At 41.8% G+C, this 27,509-nt stretch overlaps 2 protein-coding genes and 2 pseudogenes across 2 annotated transcripts in view; 1 reads left to right on the top strand and 3 right to left on the bottom strand.

The window, feature by feature from the left end:
- The window catches only part of Prkar2a (protein kinase cAMP-dependent type II regulatory subunit alpha), an 84,236-nt gene extending 78,344 nt beyond the window's left edge, over positions 1–5,892 (bottom strand). Inside the window, exon 1 of the mRNA XM_047563469.1 lies at positions 5,367–5,892. Within this exon, the coding sequence (XP_047419425.1) occupies positions 5,367–5,613 (247 nt within the window). The 5' untranslated portion in view covers positions 5,614–5,892. The remainder of the gene's footprint in view (positions 1–5,366) is intronic.
- Positions 488–5,221, bottom strand: LOC124992759 (transformer-2 protein homolog beta-like; annotated as a pseudogene).
- A 6,072-nt stretch (positions 5,893–11,964) lies between the features above and the next one.
- On the top strand, positions 11,965–12,514 carry LOC124993525 (proline-rich protein 3-like; annotated as a pseudogene).
- A 2,986-nt stretch (positions 12,515–15,500) lies between these two features.
- Positions 15,501–27,509, bottom strand: part of Slc25a20 (solute carrier family 25 member 20) — a 31,653-nt gene continuing 19,644 nt past the window's right edge. Inside the window, exons 5-9 of the mRNA XM_047563769.1 lie at positions 19,186–19,303; positions 18,179–18,251; positions 17,712–17,821; positions 16,694–16,818; positions 15,501–16,282 (exon numbers count right to left, since the gene is read on the bottom strand). Coding sequence (XP_047419725.1) covers positions 16,220–16,282; positions 16,694–16,818; positions 17,712–17,821; positions 18,179–18,251; positions 19,186–19,303 — 489 coding nt within the window. The 3' untranslated portion in view covers positions 15,501–16,219. The remainder of the gene's footprint in view (positions 16,283–16,693; positions 16,819–17,711; positions 17,822–18,178; positions 18,252–19,185; positions 19,304–27,509) is intronic.

Raw genomic sequence — 27,509 nt, 5'->3', positions numbered from 1 at the left:
ATTAAGCCCAAATACACTTTAAGGTAAACTAGCATACCAGTCCTTGCCTTTTTTTTTTTTTTTTTTCCAAGATAGGGTCTCACTAAGTTGCTGAGGCAGGCCTTGAATTTACAATTGTACTGCCTCAGCCCCTGACCAGTCACTGGGATTATAGGTGTGCACCACTATGCCCGCTAAGTAGAAAAACCTTTTAAATGAAGTTTTGTATAATAGAAACTTCTCAACAGTCAAAATACATAGAAAACATATTTTTCTAAAAACACTTAACTTTGAACAAAGCACCAAACTACACAAATGCAAAATTAAAACGGCATTTCAACTCAACCAAAAGTAGTCATCATAAAAGGTATAAGTCACCTAACTTCATTAGGTTCCCTTTCTAAAGTGGAGACAATAAAAAATATTGTCCGCAAACAATATCCCAGTTCTATGGCAGGTTTCAGAAAGTCTTCAACTTCATGCTTTAACAACAACAAGGCAAGTAGGATCAAGTTTTGGAACATAGGGACGGTGACCACTTTCTGTAAATCTTATCCTTGTCTTGAGTAGCCAGATCTCTATGCACCTCCTCCTCTGTATGATCTGCTATAGTAGTCACAAACGTCATAGCCTCAATTGTATCCTCTGTCATAGTAATCCTAACAGCTTGAGGTGCCATCTGTAAATCTTACCACATAAATAAATGCCTGGTATTGGGGTATGTGGTCTTTTTGTATCAGCTCTGATTCTATGTCCATCAAACTCCATTTTGTTAGCATGTTCTTTAGCTTCCCTGGCATCATCTATATTTTCAAAATAGACAAAGGCAAATCCTCTTACCGGGTGTGGTGGCACATGCCTGTAATCCCAGAGGCTTGAGAGGCTGAAGGAGGACTGCAATTTTGAGGCCAGCCTCAGTAATTTAGCAAGACCCTAAGCAACTTAGTCTCAAAGTAAAATATAAAAAGGGCTGGGGATGTAACTCAATGGTAAGGCACTCCTGGATTAAATCTCCAAAAATAAAAAATAAAAAAAGCAAATCCTTTTGAATGCCTAGACTGCCGGTCATACACAACTGACACATAAACAAAGGGGTCATATTTAGAGAACACCTCAAGGTCTCTTTCTGTGATATATAAGCTCAACCCAAACATTCGAAGACAACAGTTCGGGGTCAGGATTTGCCCAACTGACAACATGACCCCTCTGAGTAGACATGAGAAAATAACTGTGGCTGTGCCATCTATAATAATCTCACCTGTAACATCTGCTACAGGAATATCTATGGAGTGGGATGGAGACTGGGGCCTTGGATAAGATCTTTGAGAGCTTCTGGATCTAGACCTAGATTCAGATCTGGACCTCAACTTTGATATGGAACGCCTATAATCATCCTTGGAGCCAGAACATGCAGGGGTATGTCTTGCGGATTTCACCAATCCCTGAGCCCTTCCAGTTTTGGGAGCAGAACAGGAATCCACTCACTGCTATTGCTCATGACTCCTTGCATTGTCACTCCTTGCTGAGTTTCAATCAAAGTTGCCAACCTACTACAGCACCTTCATTATATAGGGTCCACAACAGACTCACAGGACACACTGTTTTCCGAGCTTCTCAGAACACCTGGCACCATCTCCAAATAGGCTTTAAATCTCCTAATTTTTATTTTAGGGAGGGGGGTATACCAGGAATTTAACTCCAGGGGCTCTTAACCACTGAGTCACATCCCCAACTCTTTTTATTTTGAGACAAGGTCTAAGTTGCTTTGGGCCTCACTGAGTTGCCAAGGCGGTTTTGAAACTGCTATCCTCCTGCCTCACCCTCCCCAGTCACTAGAACTACAGGTGTGTGCCACCGCAGGCCTGCTTAAATCTTCCCAATGAAAAGAATAGTCTTTTGGGGCTGGGGTTGTAGCTCAGTAGCAGAGCATTTGCATAGCTTGTGTGAGGACCTGGGTTCCACTCTCAGCACCACATATAAATAAATAGATAAAATAAAGGTCCATTGAAAACTAAAAAAATATTTTTTTAAAAAAAGTTTACCAATTCCTCAAAAGTTTAAATTCAGTTACAATAGGGCCCTGCAATTCTAGGTGTATACTTAAGAAAAATGAAGATTTATATCTACCACACCAGCATGGTGGCACACATCTGTAATCCCAGGAAATCTGGAGGCTGAGGCAGGAGGCAGAATAACCAAGTTCAAGGCCTGCCTCAGCAACTTAGCGAGACCTTGTCTCAAAATAAAAAATAAAAAGGGTTAGGGATGTAGCTCAGTGGTAAAGTGCCCCTGGGTTCAATCCCTAGTACGAATAAACAAACAAACAAACAAACAAATCCACCATAAACTTGTACACATGAATGTTCACAGCAATATGATTCATAATAGTTACAAAGTGGAAACAATCTAAATGTTCATCCACTGATGAAAGGATAATAAAATGTAGTATAAACAATGTGATGGCAATAAAAAAGAACAAAAGGCCAGATGAGGGGGCCCATGCCTGTAGTCCCCACACTAGGGATGATCACTTGAGTCTACAACCAGCCTGGCAACATGGCAAGAACTTGTCTCAAAAAAAATTTAAAAATGAGGATGACCCTGAAAATATCATGCTAAGAGCTGGGCATGCAGCTCAGTGATAAGAGAATTGCCTAGCATGCACAAGGCCCTAAGCTCAATATCCAACACTGCAAAAGAAAAAAAAATTATGCTAAGTGACAGGTATAAATTATGTGGTTCAATTTATATGAAATGTCCAAGATAGGCAAATCCATAGACAGAAAGATCAGAAGTCACTTAGAGATGAGAGGAATGAATAAATGTTGGTGGGTGATGGCAAAATTTATGAGGTTTTTTTTGTATGTAATCCTAGGGATCAAGCCAGGACCTCATGCATGCTAGGCAAGTACTTTACCACAACTGCACACTTCTTTTGGGGGTAATAAAAATGTTCTAAAACCGTGCTGGACACAGTGGTTTTTGCCTCAGGAGGCTAAGGCAGGAAGATTCCAAGTTCCCATGTTAGTGAAACCCTATCTCAAAATTAAAAATAAAAAGGGCTTTAGATATAGAGCACCCCTGGGCTTAATCTCCAGTACTGAAAAAAAGAATAAAAAACTGATTGTAAATTATATCTTCATAAAGCTGTTACCAAGCCAGTTGTGGTAGCACATGCCTGTAATCTTGCCTCGGGAGGCTGAGACAGAAGGATTGAAAGTTCAAGGCCAGACTCAGCAATTAACAACTCAACAAGACTCTATCTCCCAAAAAAATAAAATAAAATAAACTGTTACCAAAAGAAAAACTGGCAGATTCTCAGATATAAATGTTTTATGGTTTTTACAAAAGTGAATCAAGGGCTGGGGTTGTAGTTTAGTGGTAGAGCGCTTGCCTAGTATGTGTGAGGTACTGGGTTCAATCCTCAGCACCACATAAAAAATAAAGGTATTGTGTCCAACTACAACTAAAAAAAAAAAAAAAGTGAATCAAGTCTGAATGCCAGTTCATTGTTCTTATGCAGATTAATTTATAAGTCTCTATTCTTTCAGTTCTCCACAATTTAAATACACATTATTTCATACTTTGATATTCTGTTGTTGTGTCTAGAATGTAACTGAGGGATAGAGCATTTGCCTAGCATGCAAAGTCTTGGGTTTTCACAAAGACCTGGGTTTGATCCCCAGCACCACATACACATACACACACACACACACACACACACACACACACAAAGATGACAAAGAATGAAGACATAAAACAGAAATTTGTAAACTTATCTGAGACTAATTCCTAAAACATTAATTTTTTTGTGTAAATAAAAATAGGTGTGAAGCAGATTATAGCTTTTGTAATTTACAGATTACAGAGAAACAAACCTAGGAGTCATTCCAGAAATAAAGCTTTTAAAAACACATTTATCCCTGGCAGATTTTTGTCACTGTCTTCATTTTAAAGATAAGAAACTGAATCAAACAGGTTTGACAACTTGTTCGTGACCATGAAGCAAACCTGTGGCAGAGATTTGGAAAACTTCTGATTTTCCCAAAACCCATAATGTAACTAACATGCAAGGGAAACACAGAATAGCAATTATCTACTCTTTCTGCATGAATAAACTTAGGGACACTGCTGAAGCTTACAACCTCCCACAGAAATGACCATTAACTCTTTGCCAGTTGTGACTTGAAAAAGTTTTCCACACAGTGTGATATAGTAACATTAAGATTCTTCATCTCTCAAGTGTTTTCATCGTTTGGTTAAATTCTGGTCCATAAAAGTAGTATACTTATATTGTTAAATTGGCAAAGCATATGTGGAAGAAAACAAGAAAATGAAACTACTTCTAGACATTCCTTGTTTAAACAAGATATAAAAAGTGTTACTTGTTTTCTTTCCTGCAACACACTAAGTAAGATAGTTAATGTTTGCTCACCAAATATTATTCAACTACTTTAACTAAATTAAAAATATGAGCACTAATCATCATATATACATATATTACCCCCAGGGACCATATGTTAAGAAATGCATACTCAATCAAGCCAGGCCCGGTGGGGGCATGCCTGCAATCCCAGTGGCTAGTGAGGCTGAGGCAGGAGGATCTCAAGTTGAAAGCCAGTCTCAGCAATTTAGTGAGACCCTGTCTCAAAATAAAAAGGGCGGGGGATGTAGCTCAGTGTTTAAGCGAACCTGGGTTCAATCTCCAGGAAAGGAAAAAGGAAGGAAGGAAAAGAAAAGAAACAAAGAAAGAAAAAAGAAACGAAATGCACACTCAAGCAAGCAGGAATGAAATGATCTGTCTGAAACTTCTAAAATTCTTCAGCGAAGGAGGGAGAAGGTATAGGCGAAACATCTGTGACACATTGACGGGTTGAATGTAACAGCATAAAGGGTTCATTCATCTGTCTATGCTCCAAAGTTTCACACTAACCTCCAAACTGAATTATTTCATATCTACCGTCCTGGTTATTAAACATGCTGGAGGTGAATGCTCTGATCTTCGGAACGAAGGCAGGTTAAGGGTCTCAAGCAAAGGCAAAAAAATCTTCTGGCTGGGCCCAAGTGGGCTCCACGCCTTTCCGGCCCTCTCCTCCACCAAGACCGAAAACCTCACGCTTCCTTCAAGGCTGAATCGACAAATCACCCGGTGTGCTCTCGGACTCCGAGAATCGCGCAGCTCAATTTGGAAATGACACACGCTGGGCGCTTGCCGGCGGCTCAGGAACCCAACAAACTCCATATGAGAGCTCCCAGGTTCAGGCCCTGGGCAGTCGGATTGGCCCGGCCGTAATGCCCGACCCCCCGCACCGCTCCGGAGAGCTCTGAAGACTGCTTGCACCCCTCCCTCGGTTCTCACCACGAACCCTGACTGGTCTGCCGCATACCTTCCAGTTCCACGTCCTCCTCTGAGTCGCCGTCCGCTTCGGCTACAGTGTCCGGGCTGGGCTCTGGCGCGTGTAAGTCTGAAGGAGGGGCGGCGGAAGGGAATGAGGCTTGGGCGCGGGCCTCACGCAGGCGGGTGAAGTAGTCCACCGCGAAGTCGACGAGGTCAGGCGGTTGCTGCCGCAGCACCTCCACTGTGTACCCCTGTAGCAGCTCTGTGAGCCCCGGCGGGATCTGAATGTGGCTCATGCCGGCGGCGGCCTCGGGGTCTGGCGAGTACGGGCCGCCGGCGGCCACAGCCTCCGCGCTCCTTCACACCGGCCTCTCACGAGGCGCCCGCGAGGTCTCCTCACGAGCGGCCCGGGTATGCCTTCCTCGCGTCGCGCCCCTTTTTGACCGAATCTGTTTCCAAGCCACACAACCCTACGCGACCGCGGCCAGTGTGGTGCCGCCGCTGCTGTCTCTGGGCCGCCGCCTCCGCCGCCGCCGGGGGCACCCACCCGCAGGCGAGTTGGACACGGGGGGCGGGTGCCCGAGTTGTGACGCACGCGGCCACGGGCGTGCGCGTCCCCGCCGAGCTCCGGTCTTCAGTGCGCGTGCGCCGCTGGGCGGCAGCCCCTCAGGCGATCTGTTCCAACGTGCTGAGAGTGGTCAATCTGCCGCTCCCAACTGGGAACCGGGCAAATTTAAGTAATAAATGGTCTACCTGCAAGGCAGGCTGGTTAGTGCCTCTCACTTGGTCAGGAAGACCCTTCATTTGTTCTTTTAAATATGCTAAGAGCCTCTTAAAGGAAAGAGGGATACAGATGCAGAAACACGCCCACCACAGTGTTTCTGGCTCTGGTAGAGGGCAAGAGGGCCCGCTTTAGGGGATAACAGTCACGCTGACCCCAAGGAATGAGGGGGACCCGCTTAAAGGAAGATATGGAGGAAAACGATTTTAGCAAAGAGCACAAGAGCAAAGGTCTAGTCAAATTAGGGCCACTCTGACTGACAGGTGGAATAGTGGAATGATGAGAGTCTGGCATGAAGGCCTAGTAGGAAGTAAAACTTTCAGTGAGAGAGTTAGTTTGAGAGCCACCAGCAGAGAAATAACCTTGAAAGAGTTCACTCAGTCAGCTATGTACAGTGAGAAAAAAGAATGCCTAAAGCAGGGAAACAGCTTTTACTTCCTGTTCCTCCTTTTGAGCACTACCACCAGAGCACAGGTCTAGATCTGTGAACCCCTTCTCTCTCTACACTCCACCGTGGACCTTGGGCCAGCACTGCTTGATATAATTGGGTAGACCATAAAGTACTGTTATCTTTTGCCTCTAAGGAGAGGACATAGGTGAACAGGAGAGGCCAGGCTATTACTCAACTTACTTCCCTCCTCCCACTAGATTGGAATGGAATAAAAGAAGGTAAAAACCTTCCTGGGATGTCTATGCCACAGTCTAGATGCTGACCAAAGACCAGAAACATAGAACGGTCCTCCCCCTCCTTTTTCCTGCCATGCACAGCCAGTGATTAGCTATAGGCTTGGGAACATGAAGGACATTTGGGATGGTTAAGCAGCGCCTGGTAATTACACAGCATTAATTAAAATCCTCACTAGCACCTCCCATAAAACTTGGCACACATCCAGGAACTCAATGCTGCTGGGAACTGTGCTGCTGGAAGGAGCATCTCATCTCACCCACTCTGGTGGAGAAACCAGTCCAGGGTTTAGGTTAGGTAGGCCTGTGATTGCAAATAGCAGTATCTCTGGGAATAAGCTCCTTGATTATAAAGAGGAATACTGAACCATCAGCTTTGTGAGAGAAAGTGCAGTGTCCAACTTGTTGCCTGCTGGGTCCATATTGCACACTCCTGGAGAGGGTTTACTGACTAAATGAATGAAAATTTCAACATAGCAAGCAGAACCAAGGAAACTGCTCTTCTTACTTCAGTCTCAACACTGGATCCTTTTCTTCAAATTGTGATGATCTTAGGATATGAAGACCTCAGTAAGGACAGGCAATGAAGGGGTTAGGAGGCCCCTCAACTCTTCCCTGCTCTTGGATTTATTGACCCTTCCAAGTTTCTCAGAGATTAGCCCTTGACAGGCATACCCAGAAAACCTGGTGTGACTCTCACTGCACCAGCACACCTGAGGATCTGTCCCTCTTTATGCAATCCTATGGCCATTTTTTTCTGGAAAGGCAAATTCACAATTCCTTTCCAGGGCTGAGGAGATAGCTCAGTCAGTAGAGTGCTTGCCTTGCATGCATAAGGCCCTGGGTTCGATCCCCAGCACAGCAACAACAACAACAACAAAAAAAAAACAATTCCTTTCCAAAGTTTGGCCATACTGTCAGGTTTTATGTGTTTTAAAAGGGGGAAGGCACCTGTACAGTTAGGACTCTGACCTCAATAATAATAGAGAAGAAAAAAGCTACTTCAGGGACTAGGGTTGAACTCAGTGGTAGAGCGCTTGGGTAGCACATGTGAGGCATTGCATGTGATCCTCAGTGTCACATAAAAGTAAAAGAAGGTATTTTGTCCATCTACAACTAAAAATATTAAAAAAAAAAAAAAAAAAAAAAGCTACCCCAGCACTGTTAACAGCTGGATGTGAGCAAGTTCTCCCAGTCCAAGCAACCCCACTGGCCTCTACCAGAAGCAGCCAGTTCTACCGGACTTGCTCTTAGATGTCCCAAAACTCCACCAGTCAGCCAAGTCAGCAAAGAGCATTCAAATGGCATCCTCGCTGGTTACAGTGTCACATACCTATACACCCAGCTATTTTGGAAACTGAGGTAGGAAGATCACAAGTTTGACATCAATCTGGGCAACATACTAAGACTCCCATGTAAATAAAAAGAAAAAAAATGAACAGAGATTTAGCTCACTAGTAGAGTGTGTGCTTTAGCATAAGCGCCTGCATTCAATCCAATCACCAGAAACAAAAGAACAGAAACACAAAAAAAGGCATCCTAAAAGGAATGAGGGCCACAGAAATTGGAAATCCTATAGCTGCTACTCACCTGCCTCCACAGACCAGACTCAGTCAAGATGAACAACCAGTCTCCATGTCCAACTTGACTCCCTCCCTCAGCCTTTGGCCCCAGAGCAGGGGTCTATCTCAGCCCTTTCTGGTCAATCCTTCATTAACAAGCGGAGCCCCAAGGGGCTTCATGATTGCCCATTTAAGCTTGCCAAAGAAGAAGGCCCTATAACAGGAGAGAACATCAGAGACCTGATCTCTGCATCTTCCATCTTTATCCTGAATCCATCCTGCTTGCATTCAAGCTTGCCCAGCTGCTCTACTGGAGGTTACCATAACAACCAAACCTATAAGCTTCCAGTAACTAGAAAACAACTGCCAACAGCAAGTGACGGGGGTAGAAAAGGCCAAGAGCAGAGACACTCAGAAGTAAAATAGGAGGAGGCTCCAGAGCCCTGGATGACAGAGTTCTATTCACAATCCAGCAGGCAGTCAATATCTTGCATAGATTGCCACACCACCAGCCCCAGGCATAGACCTGGACACTATGGGGCAAATTATCACAGATGTTTACAATTTTACAATTAAGGATGCATAATAGTACAGGTGGGACACACAGTTGTTTAGGCCAATAGCAGTGGGCCTTAATGAAAATGCCAACTTCTATTTCCCAGTGGAACAGTGAATTTCATGATTTTTGTTTTTTTTTTTTTTTTTTTTTTTTTCCCCTTTGTGGTGTTGGGGATTGAACCCAGGGCCTCATACATGCTCAACAAGCACTCTACAACTGAGCCACATCCCGTCTCTTTATGAACTTTTTTTTTTTTTTTTCCCTTTTTTGTGGGGCTGGGGATCAAACCCAGGGCCTTGTGCTTGCAAGGCAAGCACTCCACCAACTGAGCTATCTCCCCAGCCCATCTTTATGAGCTCTTAATAGGTTTATTATTTAAAAAGTCTCTCCCTCAGGCTGGGGAGATAGCTCAGTTGGTAGAGTGCTTGCCTTGCATGCACAAGGCCCTGGGTTCAAATCCCCAGCACCACAAAAAAAAAAAAAAAAAAAAAAAAAAAAAAAAAAAGTCTCTCCCTCACACCTACTGCACCTCTGTCCAGGAAGAAGAGAGAAGCTCAAACTCCTCCAAAACTCTGCTCTTGACCCACACCCCAGGCTTGCATACCTTATCCCCTCTGCCTACTGGGGGAACTCAGCCACAGCAGGAACAACTCCTTACCTGACCAAGGCTCACTTCTCTAAGTCACTCCAGTCTCCCACCTGTTTCCTCGAACCTGCTAGTTACCTGACCATTTCTGCAGGGCAGCCCCTTGCTGATCCAGTCCTCACAGTTCGCTAGTACCTACCACCACCACCCGTTTCACCTTTGAAGTGTTCATGAGCTGGGCGTGGTAGCACAGGACTCAGCTGAGGCAGGAAGATTCCAAGTTCAAGGCCAAACTCAGCAACTTAGCAAGGCCCTAAGTGACTTAGTGAGACCCTGTCTCAAAAAATAAAAAGAGCTGGAACTTACCTCAGGGGTAAAGCATCCTGGGTTCAATCCCCAGTACAAAAAAAATAAAAAATGAAAAGAAAAAGAAATCTTCATGAGCCTGTAGTTGGCAGAGGGGATTAGGGAAGTGGGCTATTTCTTCCGCCTTCACTCAAGTTGCCTTTCACTCTCCAAAATGCCTCCCTCATGAGGCCACTGCCTTTGGTCTGATCTGTTTTAACAAACATTCATGTTCCAGGGAGCAGTTAATTCCCAGGCCTCCTGTTTCTGTACCTGTCAGTCAACCCCTTCCTCAGGACACTGTGTCCCAAGAAAGTGTCAGGCTCTATAGTGAAACCATGGTCTTTTTCTCAGGACCAGGGAAGAAGCTGGGAAACAAGGGGAAACCTAGACAGGGAATCTTGCTTGCATATTTACCACAACAGAAAAAGCAGAAAGGGAGCCCTCAGGCAGCACCTAGCCTTAGGGCCTTCTCAGTGTCTGTGAGGACTTTGTATGCTACCCTTGATGTGATTCACAGGATAGGTACCTGGGCTTTGACCCAGCAATACAGACAGGCCTCCTGGAGTCTGGGTCAAGGAGCCCCAAGACAGCTTCTGATAGCATCACAAGTCTTTCTTCAGGACACCGAGACACCCTCTCTCCATTCTATTATCAACTTGTCAGTGACCTTTACAAATCACTTTATGCAGTCTGAGTTTTGGCTTCCACATCTGAAAGTGAGGGTAAAAAATCTCTATTCATTAAACTTTGAGTTACATGATGAAAAAGAAATGAAATAATGGGAGCTGAGCTTGGTGGTACACACCTGTAATTCCAGCAACTTGGGAGTCTGAGGCAGCAGAATTGCAAGTTCAAGGCCAGCCTCAGCAACTTACTGAGACCTTAAGCAACTTAGAGAGACCCTGTCTCAAAATAAAAACTAAGGACTGGAGTTTTGGCTCAATGGTAGAGTCCTTGCATAGCATGTGTGAGGCCCTGGGTTTGATCCTCAGCACCACATAAAAATAAAATAAAGGTATTGTGTTCACCTACAACTAAAACAAAATATTTAAAAAAAATAAAAAGGGCTGGGATGTGGCTCAGTGTTAAGCACCCTGAGTTCAAGACCTGGTACCAAAAAAAAAAAATTTTTTTTTTTTAAAGAACTGGGGATGATGTAGCTCAGTAGTAAAGCAATCTTGTTGAACTCAATCCCCAGCACTGACTATGACAGTCAGAGAAATTGGGGAGGGACCCAATTCCCTACCCTGCTCCCACCCTACTTACCCCTGTCAGAAGAGAAGACCTACATCAGGAACAGGTGGCATTTCAAAGTGCATCATAAAAGGAAGCCCCAGCCAGGAGGGAGTTACTCACTATCTGCTCTGTTCCCTTCACAAATATACCTCCAAGGGCTTCCCCATTTGATTTAACATCTATTGAACACTAAAAAAAAAAAAAAAAAAAAAAAAAAAAAAAAAAATCTGTCATCACTAAGAAACCAGTGGTGCATGCCTGTAATCCCAGATGTTCAGGAGGCTATGGCAGGAGGGTTGTGAGTTCATAGCTAGCCTCAGCAACTTAGTGAGGCCCTAAGCAATTCAGTGAGACCTGTCTCTAAATAATACAAAAACAGGTTGAAGATGTGACTCAGTGGTTAAGTGCCCCTGGGATTAGTCCCTGATGCCAAACAAACAAACAAAAACCAGAAACACTCCATTTTAAAATGGGAGGGATTTGGGGATGTAGATCAGTGGTAGAGCACTTGCTCAGCATGCATGAAGCCCTGGATTGATCCCCAGCACTGCAAAAATAAACAAAAGAAACAGGTGCTTTAGAAGGCAAATTATCCAAAGCACAAACTGTAAAAATAATCCTAAACCATGGGAATGACTGACATTTGGCTGGAATGCATATATACTAATTGGAGTTTTTAGGCAAACACCACAGTTTCAGGACAGTCTCAAGGACTAGGTGATAGATGATCTCAAGAAGAGCTTTGGAGGGGCTGGGGTTGTAACTCAGTGGTAGAATGCTTGCCTAGCATGTGGGAAGCACTGGGTTTGATTCTCAGCACCACAAATAAATAAAATAAAGGTCCATCGACAACTAAAAAAAATATTTATGAAAAAAAGCCAGGCCCTTCCTCACTGCCCTCCAAATCCCATTGCTGCAGCCATGATGCCGAAACAAAAGAAGCAGAATCAGCAGCAGCTGCGGCCACCACAGCAGCCACCACTGCCTGAGCGGGAAAAGACTGGAGATGAGGAAGATGAGAGTCCCATCAGACCACCCAGCCTTCTGGGCCCTTGCCCCATGGCCAATGGAAAGCCTGGTGACTCCAAGTCAGCTCTTCACAGAGGTCCTCCAGGATCAAGGGGACTAATGATTCCACCACTGCTGATTGGGCAGGCCCAATCCAGGAAGGCCTCGGCCCCAGGTCTGGCCCATATGGTCGTGGTTGATGAGTGGTCAATGCTAAACCCCCTTTTCCGGGGCCAGGCCATGGGGTCCCTCCAGGGAAAGCTTTCACAAAGAGCAGAGAAACCCTCCAAGGCTCAAAAGCTGGTCTCTTATCAAGAATACCTAAGGAAGGCCCCAGGTTATGGAAGACAAATCCGACCACCCTGTTTGTTGACACTTTTCCAAAAAGGGCCACTGTAGATACCACCCAGGTGTCAGTGGACCTCCTCTGTGAGACTGTGCCTTCCCATCCAGGCTGGAAGGAGCCCTCTGTGACCTCATGGCCATTTAATTTCCCTCTGTCCCCATGATGGCTACTGTGAGGTTCTTCCACCCAACACCCTCAATCAATGACACATTCACCCCCATCCATTACCTCCCTAGTTTGGGGTCCAGAGTTGTGTTTCATCACTGGTGTGTAGTGCACTCTGTCTTCTAATCCAGCCTCCAGAGACTTGCCTTCAGGACCCCTTCTTGCTCCCTTCAACTGCCTCTGGATCTTCTTCCCTTTCACCAAATAACTGCTAAACAGGAAACCTCTTTGGTGCTATTTCTTGCGCATATGTCCACCTGTCCCCAGTATTGCCTTCAATTCCTGAGAGCCCTGGAATGGTTTCCTACCCGCTTTAGCTGCTTTTTTAAAGTCCTTTTTATGTGACATCCCAATGTTTTCAGCTGCTTGGGAAACTCACCAGGTTTTCTGACCTGGGGTCAGGTTTGGGTGACTGGTACAGAGTTGGTCCCTGAAAGGCAACTGCCCCTGCTTTTAGATTTTGTAGTTTTTCTGTCAGTAGCATGATCCCCACCACTATGGTCTGTGATCACTGTGCTTTGTTAAACTCTGCATCCCCTTGTAGCCTTTCTCAGTGTCCATGGCATTTTTGTGATTTCCCAACACTAGAATAAGTTTTCCTGCCAAAATGAATGAGCCTCTTGCTGCCCTCTATAGACTTTCCCCACCTCCCAACTTGGGAGAATTGTGAAATTCCACAAGACTGCCTCCCTGTTTCTTCTGGTGTTAGTTATTCTGGGTCTGACACAGGCCAGTGATGTCTTGTGAAGTCTCAGATGGGCCTCCCTACCAACTCCTTTTCAGCCCATTTTAGTTAGACTATGTCATTGTGAAACCACCAGTCCTTTCATTTGAATTCTGTAAAATTCCACCTGGCCTACCTTTGAGTGGAACCTGGACAGTACTGTTGCTCTCTTTTGACACTCTTCCCTCACATCCCTGGCACTGGTTGTTTTCTATGAAAACGGCAGTGAACAGTTTTGGTTTTGAGCTGGCCCTGGGGAAATGGGTCAGGAGTTGTGTGGGCAGAGGGAGGGATGAAAGTCACTGGAGAATTGAGAATGATTTTTTTTCTTTTTAACATTTCTCATTTCTTTATATTAGTAATAAACACAGTGGAAACCAGCATTTTCCTTAAAAAAAAAAAAAGTCAGGTATAGGTGGCATATGCCTATAATCCCAACACAGCAGCTTGGGAGGCTAAGGCAGAAGGATCACAATTTCAAGGCCAGCCTCAGTAAAAGCAAGGCACTAAGCGATTCAGTGAGACCCTGTCTCTAAATAAAAACAAAATAGGGCTGGGGATGGCTCAGTGGCCAAGTTCCCCTGAGTTCAATCCCTGGTACCAAAAATAAATAAATAAAAAATAAAGAAAGAAAGAAGAAGAAGAAAACAACAAAGAGCTTTTGAGCTAGGCACAGTGGTGCATGCCTGTAATCCCAGTGACTCAAGAGACTGTGGCAGGAGGATCACAAGGTCAAAGACTGCCTCAGTAACTTAGCAAGACTCAGTTTCAAAACAAAACAAAACAAATTTTAATTGAATAAAAACTAAAAAGAAATTTAAAAGGACTAGGGATGTAGCTAAGTAGTAAAGTATCCCTGGGTTCGATCCCCAGGACCAAAAAATAAAGGAGAGAATATGAGATATTAAAGATCCAGTATGTGAGGAGACAGGCTTTACTCTGAATTAACCTTCCCAAGCAGACGGTTCACAATTTTCATGTTTAAAAAATTGTATTTTCTACTTGATCTTAATTCTTATCTGGTCATCTAGAAAATATCTTCCCAGAAATAAAGCCTTCTTCCTTAAGCTCCCAAATCTTTATTTTCCTACCAGGATGGCCATACCCCTAATTCCCAGATAGAGGTGGGTCTCTTCTCCTTTCATTCATACAGAGTGATAGTTCTAACACCAAAATCCAAGGATCTCTATGCATCTGCAATGAGGCAGGAAGTGCCAGTGGAACTGTAAATGCCAGATAGGAAAATGCCAGAAGCTGGAAACAGTGGTTCACACCGAAAATCCCAGTAGATCCTGAGGCAGGAGGATCACAAGTTTGAGGCCAGCTTCAGTAATTTACTGAGACCCGGCCTCAAAAAAAAAAAAAAAAAAAAAAAAAAAAAAAAAAAATTAAAAGGACTGGTGAGGTAACTCAGTGGTAAAGCACCCAATGACCAAAAAAAAAAAAAAAAAAAAGACAAGACAATACCAAAAAACCCAACTCTAATAGCTTCAGCAAGTTGTCTCCACTAGACAAGGACAGCCTAGCTCCTGACTCCACTCTAATTTCCTCTAGTGTTTTCTAGACATACTTGCATATTATCATCTACCTGATTAGCAAAGCTAGTCTGGCTACACTAGATCACACAGCAACCCCAAGCCCACATGAAAATCCAGGATTGCTTATGCTCTTTCAGGTTTTTTTGTTTTTAGGGTGTGTGTGTGTTGTTTTTTTATTTTTACTGGGGATTGAACGCAGGGATTCTTTACCAGTGAGCTATATCCCCAGTCTTTTTTAAATTTTTGAGACAGGATCTCAGTTGGTCTTGAACTTGCAATCCTATCTCAGCATGCTGAGTTGCTGGGTTTTTTTGCCCTTTTAGAACAATTGATTTTCCATCTCAGATTACCCATGTGGCTCAGGGCTGAGAAAGGAATGAATGAAGGGATGGATTGCAGGCTAGGCCTATGGGGGCCTGCATCCCAGGCTAACAGTGAGGGCTGTAAGAAGTTACTGATCAAGTCACCCTGTTCTCCCCACCCCCTTGAGTACCTAGGGCAGCCAGAAAAGTCTGGGCAAACCAAAACTTCCTCTTTCTCCTCCTAAGTCTCCCAGGGAATGATACTGAATCCCTAATGGCCTCCATCACCACAGGTTGCCAACTGAAATGTCACAGAATCACAAGAAAAAATAACACACAATGCAAAAATTAGAAACAATATTTATTGTTTCCTGTAAAATTGGGTGCTTTCATGAGACAAAAGTTGCTTTCACACTTATCCAGTAGTTTGGGACTGCCTTCATTGGGTAGGAGGGAAAATTCTCTCTCCTGGAAAATTAGGCCACTCTAGCTTTATTTTTGTCTATTTGCTTATGTTAAAAAAAATAAAAATAAAAATCCAATGGTTAACAGGCTATCTGTTCCTAGGTATATCCACCCAGTACACTTTTACAGATGTAAAGCCCACATCCTTATGTGCAGCACAGGATTAGATGGATCCTGGATGTCAATTAGGTATCCCTGACTGAAGATCAATCAGCTAATCAGCTGGTTGAAAATATGCATAGTGCTGCCATTGATAGATGGAGATTACCTCTTTATCAAGGAGTATTCTGGGTATAGTAGGGCTAGCAGTCAACCCCAATGTAGCACTCTGGCCATAGGTGGTAACTGTTTTAAAAGCTACTTATCTCCATATTCTCTTGAGATCCCCTAAAATTGACAAGGGTGAATTCAAGTTTCAAAATGGCACTCCAAGTTATACAAGGTAGAGGATATCATTAAGGTAACAGTTTCACCAACCCAAGCAGAGCTCTGATCCCACCATCCCCCTCCCCTCACCCTTCAGGACTGCCTAGTCCTGCCCACAGCTTCTCCTCAATGACACTTTCTAGCATCCAGAAATCTTGAACAGCCTTCAGCCTCACAAGTTGGGGGCAACCCAATTAAGAAACTTCATGGCAACTTCAAAGCCAAGGAAACAAGCCTAAGAAGGGGAGAAAGAAAAAAACAAACAAGAGTATGACTATTCATAGATACACCCATAGCACCATGCTTGGTTGGCCTGTTAGGACCAGAACCCCTCCCCTAACCCCACTTCCATCCCAAGGAAGCAAGCTATACTCGAATTCCTAAAAGGAGAAGAAAACAGGTCCTACAATTGCCCACTTCTGATGATCAGGTCATGATATAAAAGTCCCTTTACCTCAGAGAACTTTAAAGTCAATCCTTCTGACAGCTTTAGGAAGTAAGCAAATAAAGGAGACTGGAGACTGGTTGAGGGTGGATTAGTGGGGAAACTGAGTATCTAGTGCGATCCCAGGAGCAAGCAAAAGCAGCCTACCTGTACCTTGCTCTGAGTCTAGAAGGAAAATTACAACTCCTGACAGCTACTCACTGCATTGGCTGGGAAGGCTCGGATCATCACTGCATTGAATCCTTTGTACAAGGATGTGATTCCTTCATCCCGGATCAGCTCTCTCAGCACATCTCTGAAACCATTAGGATATTTTCCTGGAGGTGCTGTGGGGTAGAACCCAATTTTTAAGGCTTCAGGAACTTCCTGACCTGACTCTGGCAACCCACATGGGAACAATCTAATAGTTAAGTCTTCCTGTAGGGTCAGGGTTAGAATCAAGTAAAGAATACCATGCAGTTCATCTAGAACTAGTCCACAAACAACACAGTTCACCTTAGGGCAAGTATACAAGTACTGGTACCAAGGGAGTAGGAAAGAGGGGTAAAGAATGAAACAGGAATAGGGGTAAACTCAGTGGGTTCTAGTAATGTACCTAGTCATGCTAGGCACTTGCCTAGCATGCACAAGGCTCCAGCACCAAAAAGAGGGAGGGAGGGAGAGGGAAGTAGGGAGGGGCAAGGGAGGGAGGGAAGGAGAGAGAGAGGGAGAGAGAGAGGGAGAGAAAGAGGGAGAGAGAGAGGGAAAAAGAAAAGAAAAAAGAGAAAGAATGGAGGAGAAAAGAAAAAATAAAGAAAGGAGAAGAACAAGCTTTCTGGTCATGCAGGGGGAGGGAAAATGGATTTGATTTCTTCAGTTTTTCCAGTACTGGGGATTGCATCCAAGGGGGCTCTGCCACTGAGCCGCATCCCCAACCTTTTTATTTTTTATTTTGAAGCAGGGTCTCACTAAATTGCCCATGCTGTCCTAAAACTTGCAATCTTGCCTTAGCCTCCCAAGTGTAGCTGCCACACTAAGCCTGGATTTGACTTCTTATGTCCTTTATTTGTTTAGGCTGATGTGAAAATGAATTTAAGGTTCTTGGAACATAAATGATCATGAGGTAAAAAGTTAGTCAGACAGATGGGTGCTTCCATGGAGAGGAAAAGTATCCCAGGGTCTTAAGAATTTTGCACCCCAGGGATAGCCAGTGCTAACCATCCACAACCACCCCACTCACCAGTCTGGAAGCGGGACTTGAGCACATCTGGGGGGATTGCCACAGCCCAGTTGAAGATCCCTGCAATGCCCCCAGCTACCAGGATCCGAGGTGCACTGAGTTCACTGACACTGCAGAACAACCACCACATTCCCAGTCAGACAAAGACTGTGAAAGTGGTGGTCAGACCATCCCCCCTGTTGCAGACAAGGAAGTTACTGAAAGGGAGAAACTGGCTGAAGAGAGAAGGTCCAAAGGCAAGACTCCCCAGACATGATAGCATCTACTTCTTGGAAGCAGCCTATTTCAAATACTTGTTCCACTGGGTGAGGCACAGAGTAAGAGGTGTTATCTGAAACTCAGCACACATGAGAGGAAAGGGTACATGGAGGAAGAAATAAGTGTCATTTCTGCCTTCAGACTAACCACAGGAGAGGACAACCCATCCATGAATGGAGAAAGTGGCTTCTAAGATCTAATGTTCTCACCTCTTTCCCTCTGGAGTGAAAATGTTTTTCAGCCACTCATATGTCATGAAATACATTCCACTGGCTGGAACATCTGTTAGTAGCAAAAAAGAGGTGAATTAGTCTATCTATAAAATCCCCACAAACTACTTGGACTTAGAAGAGGCAAGCTTGATCTTGGACCATCGAAGAATTCCTGAGAAGTTCCTCATCCTATTTGTTAATCACTTTGCAGTTATCAGATGTTGCTCTGGCCCAAGCACTGCTGCAAGTGAGTATAAATACACATTTCAGGGCTGGGTTTGTGGCTCAGTGGTAGCATGCTTGCCAGTGTGTGAGGCACTGGGTTCAATCCTCAGTACCACATAAAAATAAATAAAATAAAGGTACTGTCAAAAATATGTGATAAAAAAGTATTAAAAATAAGAATGAAAAGTAATAATAAAGTTCCATCCAAGCAGTCACCACTGACATGCCCACTCTAAGAAGTAATAACCACAGCTAATACATCTGGCCTTCCTTCAAGCTACCATTTCAGAATAACAGTAGGATTATCTCTGTCTCTCCTAATTCCACAAAAATCTGTCTCAAAACCAGTCTGGCGGTTTGGAGAAGGCTGGTGGGTATAGCCCAATAGAGCACTTGTCTAGCATGCATGAGGCCTTGGGTTCCATCACCAGCACTGAAAACACACACACACACACACACCCCAGGAGATTGCCAAGTCACTCTCTCTTATCACTCATCTCTTCAGCCAGGATTTTGATCTACTAGCTCATCCCTCCCAACTACCACTGTTATGATTTCTACTCCTGAAGACACATAGGAAGAATGGAAGGTCCTTCCATTCTTATCTATGACCATACAAGATAAGGTAAGACTGCCTAAAACCAGGTCAAATACTGATTGTCTTGGCAGAGCTGTGGCATATGCCAACACTAATCTGGCAATCCTCTCAGGACCTTTTGTGGTATACCCTCCTCTAGTGACCTCCTCACGTGATCTCAAATGAGGGCCTCAAAGTTTACCTCGCATGAGGGTAAGCACAGTCCCTTTGTAGATGCCTCGGATCCCAAACTCCTGGTATAGCTTCTTTGCACAGTCCAAGGTACCAGTGTATTTGGTTTCCCCTGAAGAAGCCTGAATCTGGGAGGGAGAGAAGGTCATCAGGTCAGAAACAGCAACATCAAAGTCAACAGATCCGGCTGAGTGTGGTGGAGTATACCTGTAACACCAGCTATTCAAGAGGCTGAGACAGTAGGAATAACAAGTCAGTAAGAAACCCTGTCTCAAAAAAATAAAAAGGGCTGAGCTGAGCATGGTAGTACATACCTGTAATCCCAACAACTCAGGAAGCTGAGGCAGAAGGATTGAAAGTTCAAGACCAGCCTCAGCAATTTAGCAAGAACCTCAGAAACTTAGTGAGACCCTAAGACAGGGTTGGGTAGAGCATTTACTTAGCATGAATGAAGCCCTAAGTTTGATCCCCAGCATCACAAAAAGAAAAAGATTTTAAAAAAATAATAAGTTGGATGGGGATATAGCTCAGTTGGTAGAGTATTTGCCTTGCATTCACAAGGCCCTGGGTTCAATCCCCAACACCACACAAAAAAACAAGAAAAACATAAGCGTGGCCTGGTATGGTAGCACATGCCTGTAATCCCAGCAGCTCAGGAGGCTAAGGCAGGAGGACTGCAGGTTCAAAGTCAGCCTCAGCAACTCAGTGAAGCTCTAAGCAACTTAGCAAGACCCTGTCTCCAAATAAAATATAAAAAGGGCTGGGGATGTGGCTCAGTGAGCACCCCTGGATTCAATCCCTGGTACTAAAAAAAAAAAAGCATGTTTATGTTTTTCTTATTGATGAGAATAACCCAGTGGAGAGTGAAAAACTGATACTAAAGAAGAAAGAAAGAGGAAATATTAAAGCAATGTCTATGGCTGGGAAAGAAGGGATGAGATCTAGTACACACACAGAGAGCCAGGGGTCTAATAGAAGCAAAGATCATCCTTGGTAGAAATAAGCAGGTCATGTACAGATGCACCATCACATAGGCAGGTGATGGTGATAGAAAGCATCTGATGAAGTCCTCTCCTGATGGTTTCAGATTCCTCAGTTAAGCAGAAACGAAGTGTTATGGTTTAGATATGAGGTATCCCCAAAAGTTCATTTGTTAAACAATGCAAGAATTTTTTAGACGTGAAATGACTGGGTTATGAGAACATTAACCTAATCATTGGATTAATCCACTGACAGGGATTAACTGGGTAGTAACTATAGGCAGGTAAGGTGTGGCTTGAGGAAGTAGAGTAGGTCACTGGAGGTGTGCCTTCAGGGTTTATATTTTGCCTCTGGTAAATGGAACGATCTCTGCTTCCTGGTGCCTTTGCCTGAGCTGCTTTCCTCTGCCAGACCCTTCCACCATGTTGTGCCACATATTGGGAAGTCCCAAATAAACTTTTCCTCCTCCATGTTGTTCTTATCAGGTCTTTTGGTCACAGCAGCAAAAATAAATAAATAAATAAATAAATAAATAAATAAATAAATAAATAAATAAACAACTAAAATACCAGGTCATCCACTAGAGGGCAGGGGTTTGAGAAGAAGGAAGAGACAAAGAGGTAGCTCAGCAGAGCAGGGGAGTGCAAAAGAAGAGTACAGATAGGTCAATGTCTGATCTAAAAGTAGAAAAGGACTTTGGGCATAAATGAAATGGAAAAAGTCATAGGAGAAAAAGATGATGGACAAAGCTATTAAACACAAACATTCCTTAGGACAAAATCAATATCCAGACTTTTGCTTCTGAAAAGATGAAATAGATGTACTTTTCCCTATTCCTCCTGCTATAAATTCAACAAGATAACTATGGATGCTAATTTTTAAACAAACATTAAAGACTCTGAAAGTTTGGAGAAAAGATATAAGACCAGTTACTAGGGACATTGAGACTTCAGGAATAATGTGGTGAATTTCTTTTTGCCTCTTCTAACTCAGACTTGAAGCTGAAAGAACTGGGAACCTAGAATCAGGCACAGACTGAGGGAAAAAAAAAAAAAAAAAAAAGACACAACAAAGCTGCAAAGACCTTCTCCACAAAGGACCAAGAAAGGAACTGTCTAAAAAGACAGAAATTTTTTAGACATCAACCTCTCTACTCCAGCCAAACACCATAGAAAAACCTGCGACCTCCTCTGCATACATCAACAAAAAACAAGTGGGAAGCCTAGACTTCCACCCTCATGAGGTTGTAATGAAGCATGCAACATGCTACTGGGTGGAGTCAGCAAAGGCAAAGTAGAGAACAGGGACTTTCATCCCTGACAGCCGATAACCATCACTTTCCTGCCCCATGGTATCAGTAGAGATGTTGGAATTCCCACACTCACCCAGCAATAAAAAAAAGAAAAAAAAGTGCCCCACCCTTAGGTATCAACAGAATCCAAGGTAAATGGGAAGCCTAGGCTTCTGCCTCCACCTAACAGTAATGAGGCCTCATCCTTCCCTTCTCTGCTACAGTACTGTCAGAGAAAGTCAGTCAAAACAGAAAAGTTCCTTGAGTTTCTACATAATACATAAATACTCAACTTTTAATAGAAAAATCACTTCTCAGCCAGGTGCAGTGGCATACACCTGTAATCCCAATTACTTGGAAGGCTGAGGCAGGAGGATCACTAATTTAAGGCCAGCCTAGGCAACTTAGTGAGACTCTATCTCAATATAAAAAATAAAAGGACTGGGTATGTAGCTCCGTGCTAGAACACCCCTGGGTTCAATCCCCAGTACTGCAAACAAAAAGAAAAGAAAAATCACTTGTCATACTCAAAGTCAGAAAATCTTACACTGAACCAAAAAAGACAAGCAACAGATGATAACTAAGATATCAAAATTATTAGAATTGTCTGACAATGATTTTAAGGCACTCATCATAAAAGAACCTTTAAAATTCAATTATGAACATGACTGAAACATGAAAAATAGAAAGTCACACCAAGAAATAGATAGGTTTCAGAAGAGGAATAGAAGATTTAAGAAAAAAAAAAAAGGAACTTTTAAAACTTAAAAATACAACTGAAATAAAAAGCATTGTGAATAGCTCACTCAACAGAGTAGAAAAAAAAAGTGCAGGGGAAATTGGTGAATTAGAAGAGAGAACAATGTGAAATTAGGCAATCTAAACCAACAGAAAGAAAACAGAATGAAATGAAATGAACTAAACCTCAAGGAACTTTGAAGTTATAATACAAAATCTAACATTTCTGTCTTCAGAGTTTCAGAAGATGAGGACAAAACAGGGTGAGACTAAAAAGAGGGTGGAACTGAAATAGCTGCTGAAAACTTCCCAAACGTGTCAAAACATAAACTTACAAGTTTAAGAAGTTCAGTGAACAACAAACAAACATAAAGAAATCTATGTCAAGACACATCACAACTTCTAAAAACTGAAGACAAAGTTACTTAAAAATAGCTGGGCTTCAGTGAATAAAAATCAACTTTCCTATAGGAAAAAAGCCATCTGAATGACAGAAGAAAGGGAGATAAGAAGGAAGTGGCCAGCATGGTGGCATAGGCCTAGAATCTCCATGACTCAGAAGGCTAAGGCAGGAGGATTGTAAGGTTGAGGCCAGCCTCAGCAAATTAGTAAGCTTCTTTCTCAAAAAAAAAAGGGAATGGAATATAGTTCAGTGGTAAAGAATACCTGGGTTCAATCCCCAATATTGGGGGGGGGTAGGAAATGGCACAGTATTTTTCAAGTGTTAAAAAAAAAAAAAAGAATTGTCAACCCAGAATCCTATATCCAGTGAAATATCCTTCACAAATAAATAGGAAATCAATCATACTCAGATGAAGGAAAACTAAGAACATTTACAAAAGGAAACAATTAAGTAAACTTCAAACATCAGGGAGTAAATAACATGGTAATCAAAATATGATACATTATATAATGATAATAAGAGGGACATTATACAATGATAAAAAATTAATCCACTAAGAACACATAGCAATCCAAAAATGCATATAAAAAACAACAACCACACACACACAAAAAAAACTGCAAACTATGTGAAGCAAAACTTATCGAACTGAAAGAAACAAAGCCTCCACAATTAGAGCTGGAAATTTTAAATTCCTCTATTAACAACTGGTAGAACAACTAGGCAGAAAATTGGCAAGAGAGAAGAGCTCAGTAACACTATCAAGCAACAGGAACTAATCATCATTTACAAAGCACTCTACCAAAAGATAACGAAATATACATTTTTTTCCAAGAGCCCATGGAACATACTATCCAGGGTCATAAAATAAACCTCAACAAATTTTAAAGAATTTAAATTATAAATGTGTTCTTAAGCTTGAAATGAATAACCATTAAACACTTGGATGCTAAATTACAGTCTTCTAAATAATCCACAGTTCAAAAAGAAAATGTCAAAGGAAATTTTTTTAAAAATTGTGCTGGGCATGGTGGCACACACTTGTGATCCCAGTACCTCAGGAGACTGAGGCCCGAGGACTACGAGTTCAAACCAACATCAGAAACTTAGTGAAGCTCTAAGCAATTAAATGAGACGCTGTTTCTAAATAAAAAATAAAAAGGGCTGGGGATATAGTTCAGTGGTACAGTGCCCCTGGGCTCAATCCCCATTACCAAAAAACAAAAAATTTCACTTGCCTAGCACTAACTCAAAGTGAAAATATAAATCAATATATTAAGATTTGGGGGACATAGCTAAAGCAATACTGAGAGGTAAATATATATAACTGACATCAGAAAACTGGAAAAGGTTCAAATCAATAATCTAAGATGTTATCTCAAAAACCTAGAAAAAGGAGACAGGTGTAATGGCACATGCCTATATCCCAGCTACTCAAAGGCTTAGGCAGGAGAGTTGCAAGTTTAAGGCCGGCCCGAGCAATTTAGCAAGATCCTGGCTCAAAATAAAATTTTAAAAGAAAGGGGTCATTGTGTATATAGTTCATGGTAAAGCACTTGCTTAGCATGCTCAAGGTCCTAGGTTCAATCTCCATTATAGCCAAAAACAAAAACATAAACAAAAACCTAGAAAATCAAAATGAATCCCAAACAATCAAGAGAAAGAAAAGAGCAAAACTAATAAATCAGAAAACAAAAGCAATACACAAAATACATCAAACAATTCTTTCTTTGAGAAGATCAATAAGTTGACAAACCTCTAATGAGACTAACAATGAAAAAGAGAGAAGTTGCAAATGATTAATACCAGTAATAAAACAAAAGTTATAATCACAGTCCCTGCAAGGCATCAAAAAGAGTGTAAGGGAATGCTATATAAAACTGTATGCACACAAGGCTGGGGTTGTGGCTCAGTGGTAGAGCACTTGCCTAGCACTTGTGAGGCACTGGGTTTGAGCCTCAGCACCACACAAAAAGAAAAAAAATAGAGGCACTGTGTTCATCTACAACTAAAAAAATATATTAAGAAAACTAAAAGTGTGTGTGTGCAATATGTTTAGGTTATTTACATTTAAAATAAATAAACAAAATAAAGGTACTGTATACATTTACAACTAAAATTTAAAAAAACTGTAACACACAAATTTGACAACTAACATGAAAAAAATGTGTAAACTGCTACAATTCACCTAATAGGAAATAAATCATTTGAATTGCCTTAAAATGATTAATAGAATTGAATTTGTAATTCAAAAATTCCTTCCCAAAATTATCAAGTCTGAATGATTTGACTGGAAAATTCTATGTTTAAATAAGAATTAAAGACTGGTATGATGGCAAACACCTGTAATGCCAGTCCAGCAACTCAGGAGGCTGAGGCACGAGGATCCCAAGTTCAAGGCTGCCTTGATAACTTAGTGAGATCCTGACTCAAAACAAAAAAAAAATTTTTTTTAAAGGGCCGGGGATGAATCTCCAGTATCCTGAATTGAATCTCCAGCACCACCAAAAACAAAAAAAAAAAACAAAAAAAAAAAACAGAGAATCAACATAAATTCTACACAATATCTCTCAGAAAACAGCTGAGAAAACCTTCCCAAATCATTTTACATTGCTAATATTACCACCACACCAATACCAAAGACAGTACAGAAGCAAGGGGTGGGGAGGCACAGACAAAAATCCCTCATGAATACAGATGCAAAAATCCTTAAAAAATATGAGCAAGTAGAATTCAGTGTATATATATATATATATATATATATATATATACATATATATTATATATAAATTATATATAATATATATAAATTATATAACATATATAAATTATATAACATGACCAAGTTGTGGGGCTTATTCCACAGTGCAAGTCTGGCTCAATATTTGAAAATCAGTCACGACAGTTCACCATATTAATAGAATAAAGAAGAAAAAGGGCATGAATATATATTGATGCAGAAAAAGCATTTGACAAAAGCCTAAATACACTCACAATAACTCTCAGAAAAAATGTAAATAAAGAGTAACTTCTTTAACCTGATAAGCAGCATGCATTATTATTTTTAAAAATTTTTTTTAGTTGTTGATGGATCTTTGAACCCAGTGGCTCACATATGCTAGGCAAGGGCTCTACTGCTGAGCCACAACCCCAGCCCCTAAATAGTATTTTTTTTCTTTTTTTTTTTAATTTATTTTTATTGTAAACAAATGGGATACATGTTCGTTTCTGTTTGTACATGGAGTAAAGGCATACCATTTGTGTAATCATAAATTTACATAGGGTAATGTTGTTTGATTCATTCTGTTATTTTTTCCTCCCCCCCCCGACCTTAGTGTAGTTTTGATTTGCATTTCTCTTATTACTAAAGATGGTGAACATTTTTTCATGTTTGTTGATAGCTTCTAGATCTTCTGTGAAGTGTCTGTTCATAGCCTTAGCCCATTTGTTGATTGGGTTATTTGTATTCTTCTTGTAGAGTTTTTTGAGTTCTTTATATATTCTGGAAATTAGTGCTCTATCTGAAGTATGAGTGGCAAAGATATTCTCCCACTCTGTAGGCTCTCTCTTTGCATTGCTGATAGTTTCCTTTGCTGAGAGAAAGCTATTTAGTTTGAATCTATCCCAGTTATTGATTCTTGCTTTTATTTCTTGTGCTATGGGAGTCCTGTTAAGGAAATCTGATTCTAAGCCAACAAGTTGAAGATTTGGACCTACTTTTTCTTCTATAAGACGCAGAGTCTCTGGTCTGATTTCAAGATCCTTGATCCATTGTGAGTTGATTTTTGTGTAGGGTGAGAGATAGGGGTTTAGTTTCATTCTGTTGCACATGGATTTCCAGTTTTCCCAGCACCATTTGTTGAACAGGCTATCTTTTCTCCATTGCATATTTTTGGCACCTTTGTCTAGTATTAGAAAATTGTATTTATTTGGGTTTGTGTCTGTGTCCTCTATTCTGTACCACTGACCTACCTGTCTATTTTGGTGCCAATACCATGTCGTTTTTGTTACTATTGCTTTGTAGTATAGTTTAAGTTCTTGTATTGCAATACTCTGTTTCATTCTTCCTGCTAAGGATTGCTTTAGCTATTCTGGGTTTCTTATTCTTCCAGATGAATTTCATGATTGCTTGCTCTATTTCTGTAAGGTACGTCATTGAGATTTTAATTGGAATTGCACTGAATTTGTATAGCACTTTTGGTAGTATGGCCATTTTGACAATATTAATTCTGCTTATCCAAGAACATGGGAGATCTTTCCATCTTCTAAGGTCTTCCTCAATTTCTTTCTTCAGTGTTTTTTAGTTTTCATTATAGAGATCTTTTACCTCTTTGGTTAGATTGATTTCCAAGTATTTTATTTTTTTTGAGGCTATTGCAAATGGAGTTGTTTTCCTCATTTCCCTTTCAGCTGTTTCATCGCTTGTGTATAAAAATGCTTTGGATTTATGCATGTTGTTTTATAGCCTGCTATTTTGCTGAATTCATTGATGAGGTCTAGAAGTTTTCTGGAGGAGGTTTTTGGATCCTCTAAATATAGAATCATGTCATCAGCAAATAGTGACAGCTTAAGTTCCTCTTTTCCTATTCATATCCCTTTAATTTCTTTGGTCTGCCTAATTGCTCTGGCTAGAGTTTCGAGGACAATGTTGAATAGAAGTGGTGAAAGAGGACATCCCTGTCTTGTTCCTGTTTTTAAAGGGAATGGTTTCAGTTTTTCTCCATGAAGAATGATGTTGGCCATGGGCTTAGCATAAATAGCCTTTACAATGTTCAGGTATGTTCCTACTATCCCTATTTTTTCTAGTGTTTTGAGCATGAAGGGGTGTTGTATTTTATCGAACGCTTTTTCTGTGTCAATTGAAATAACCATATGATTCTTATCCTTAAGTCTACTGACATGATGGATTACATTTATTGAT

This window comes from Sciurus carolinensis, chromosome 9 (genome assembly GCF_902686445.1).
Source record: "Sciurus carolinensis chromosome 9, mSciCar1.2, whole genome shotgun sequence".
In the NCBI taxonomy this organism is placed as follows: Eukaryota; Metazoa; Chordata; class Mammalia; order Rodentia; family Sciuridae; genus Sciurus; species Sciurus carolinensis.
The sequence above is the reverse complement of the archived record's forward strand: the minus strand, read 5'-3'. Positions and strand labels throughout refer to the sequence as shown.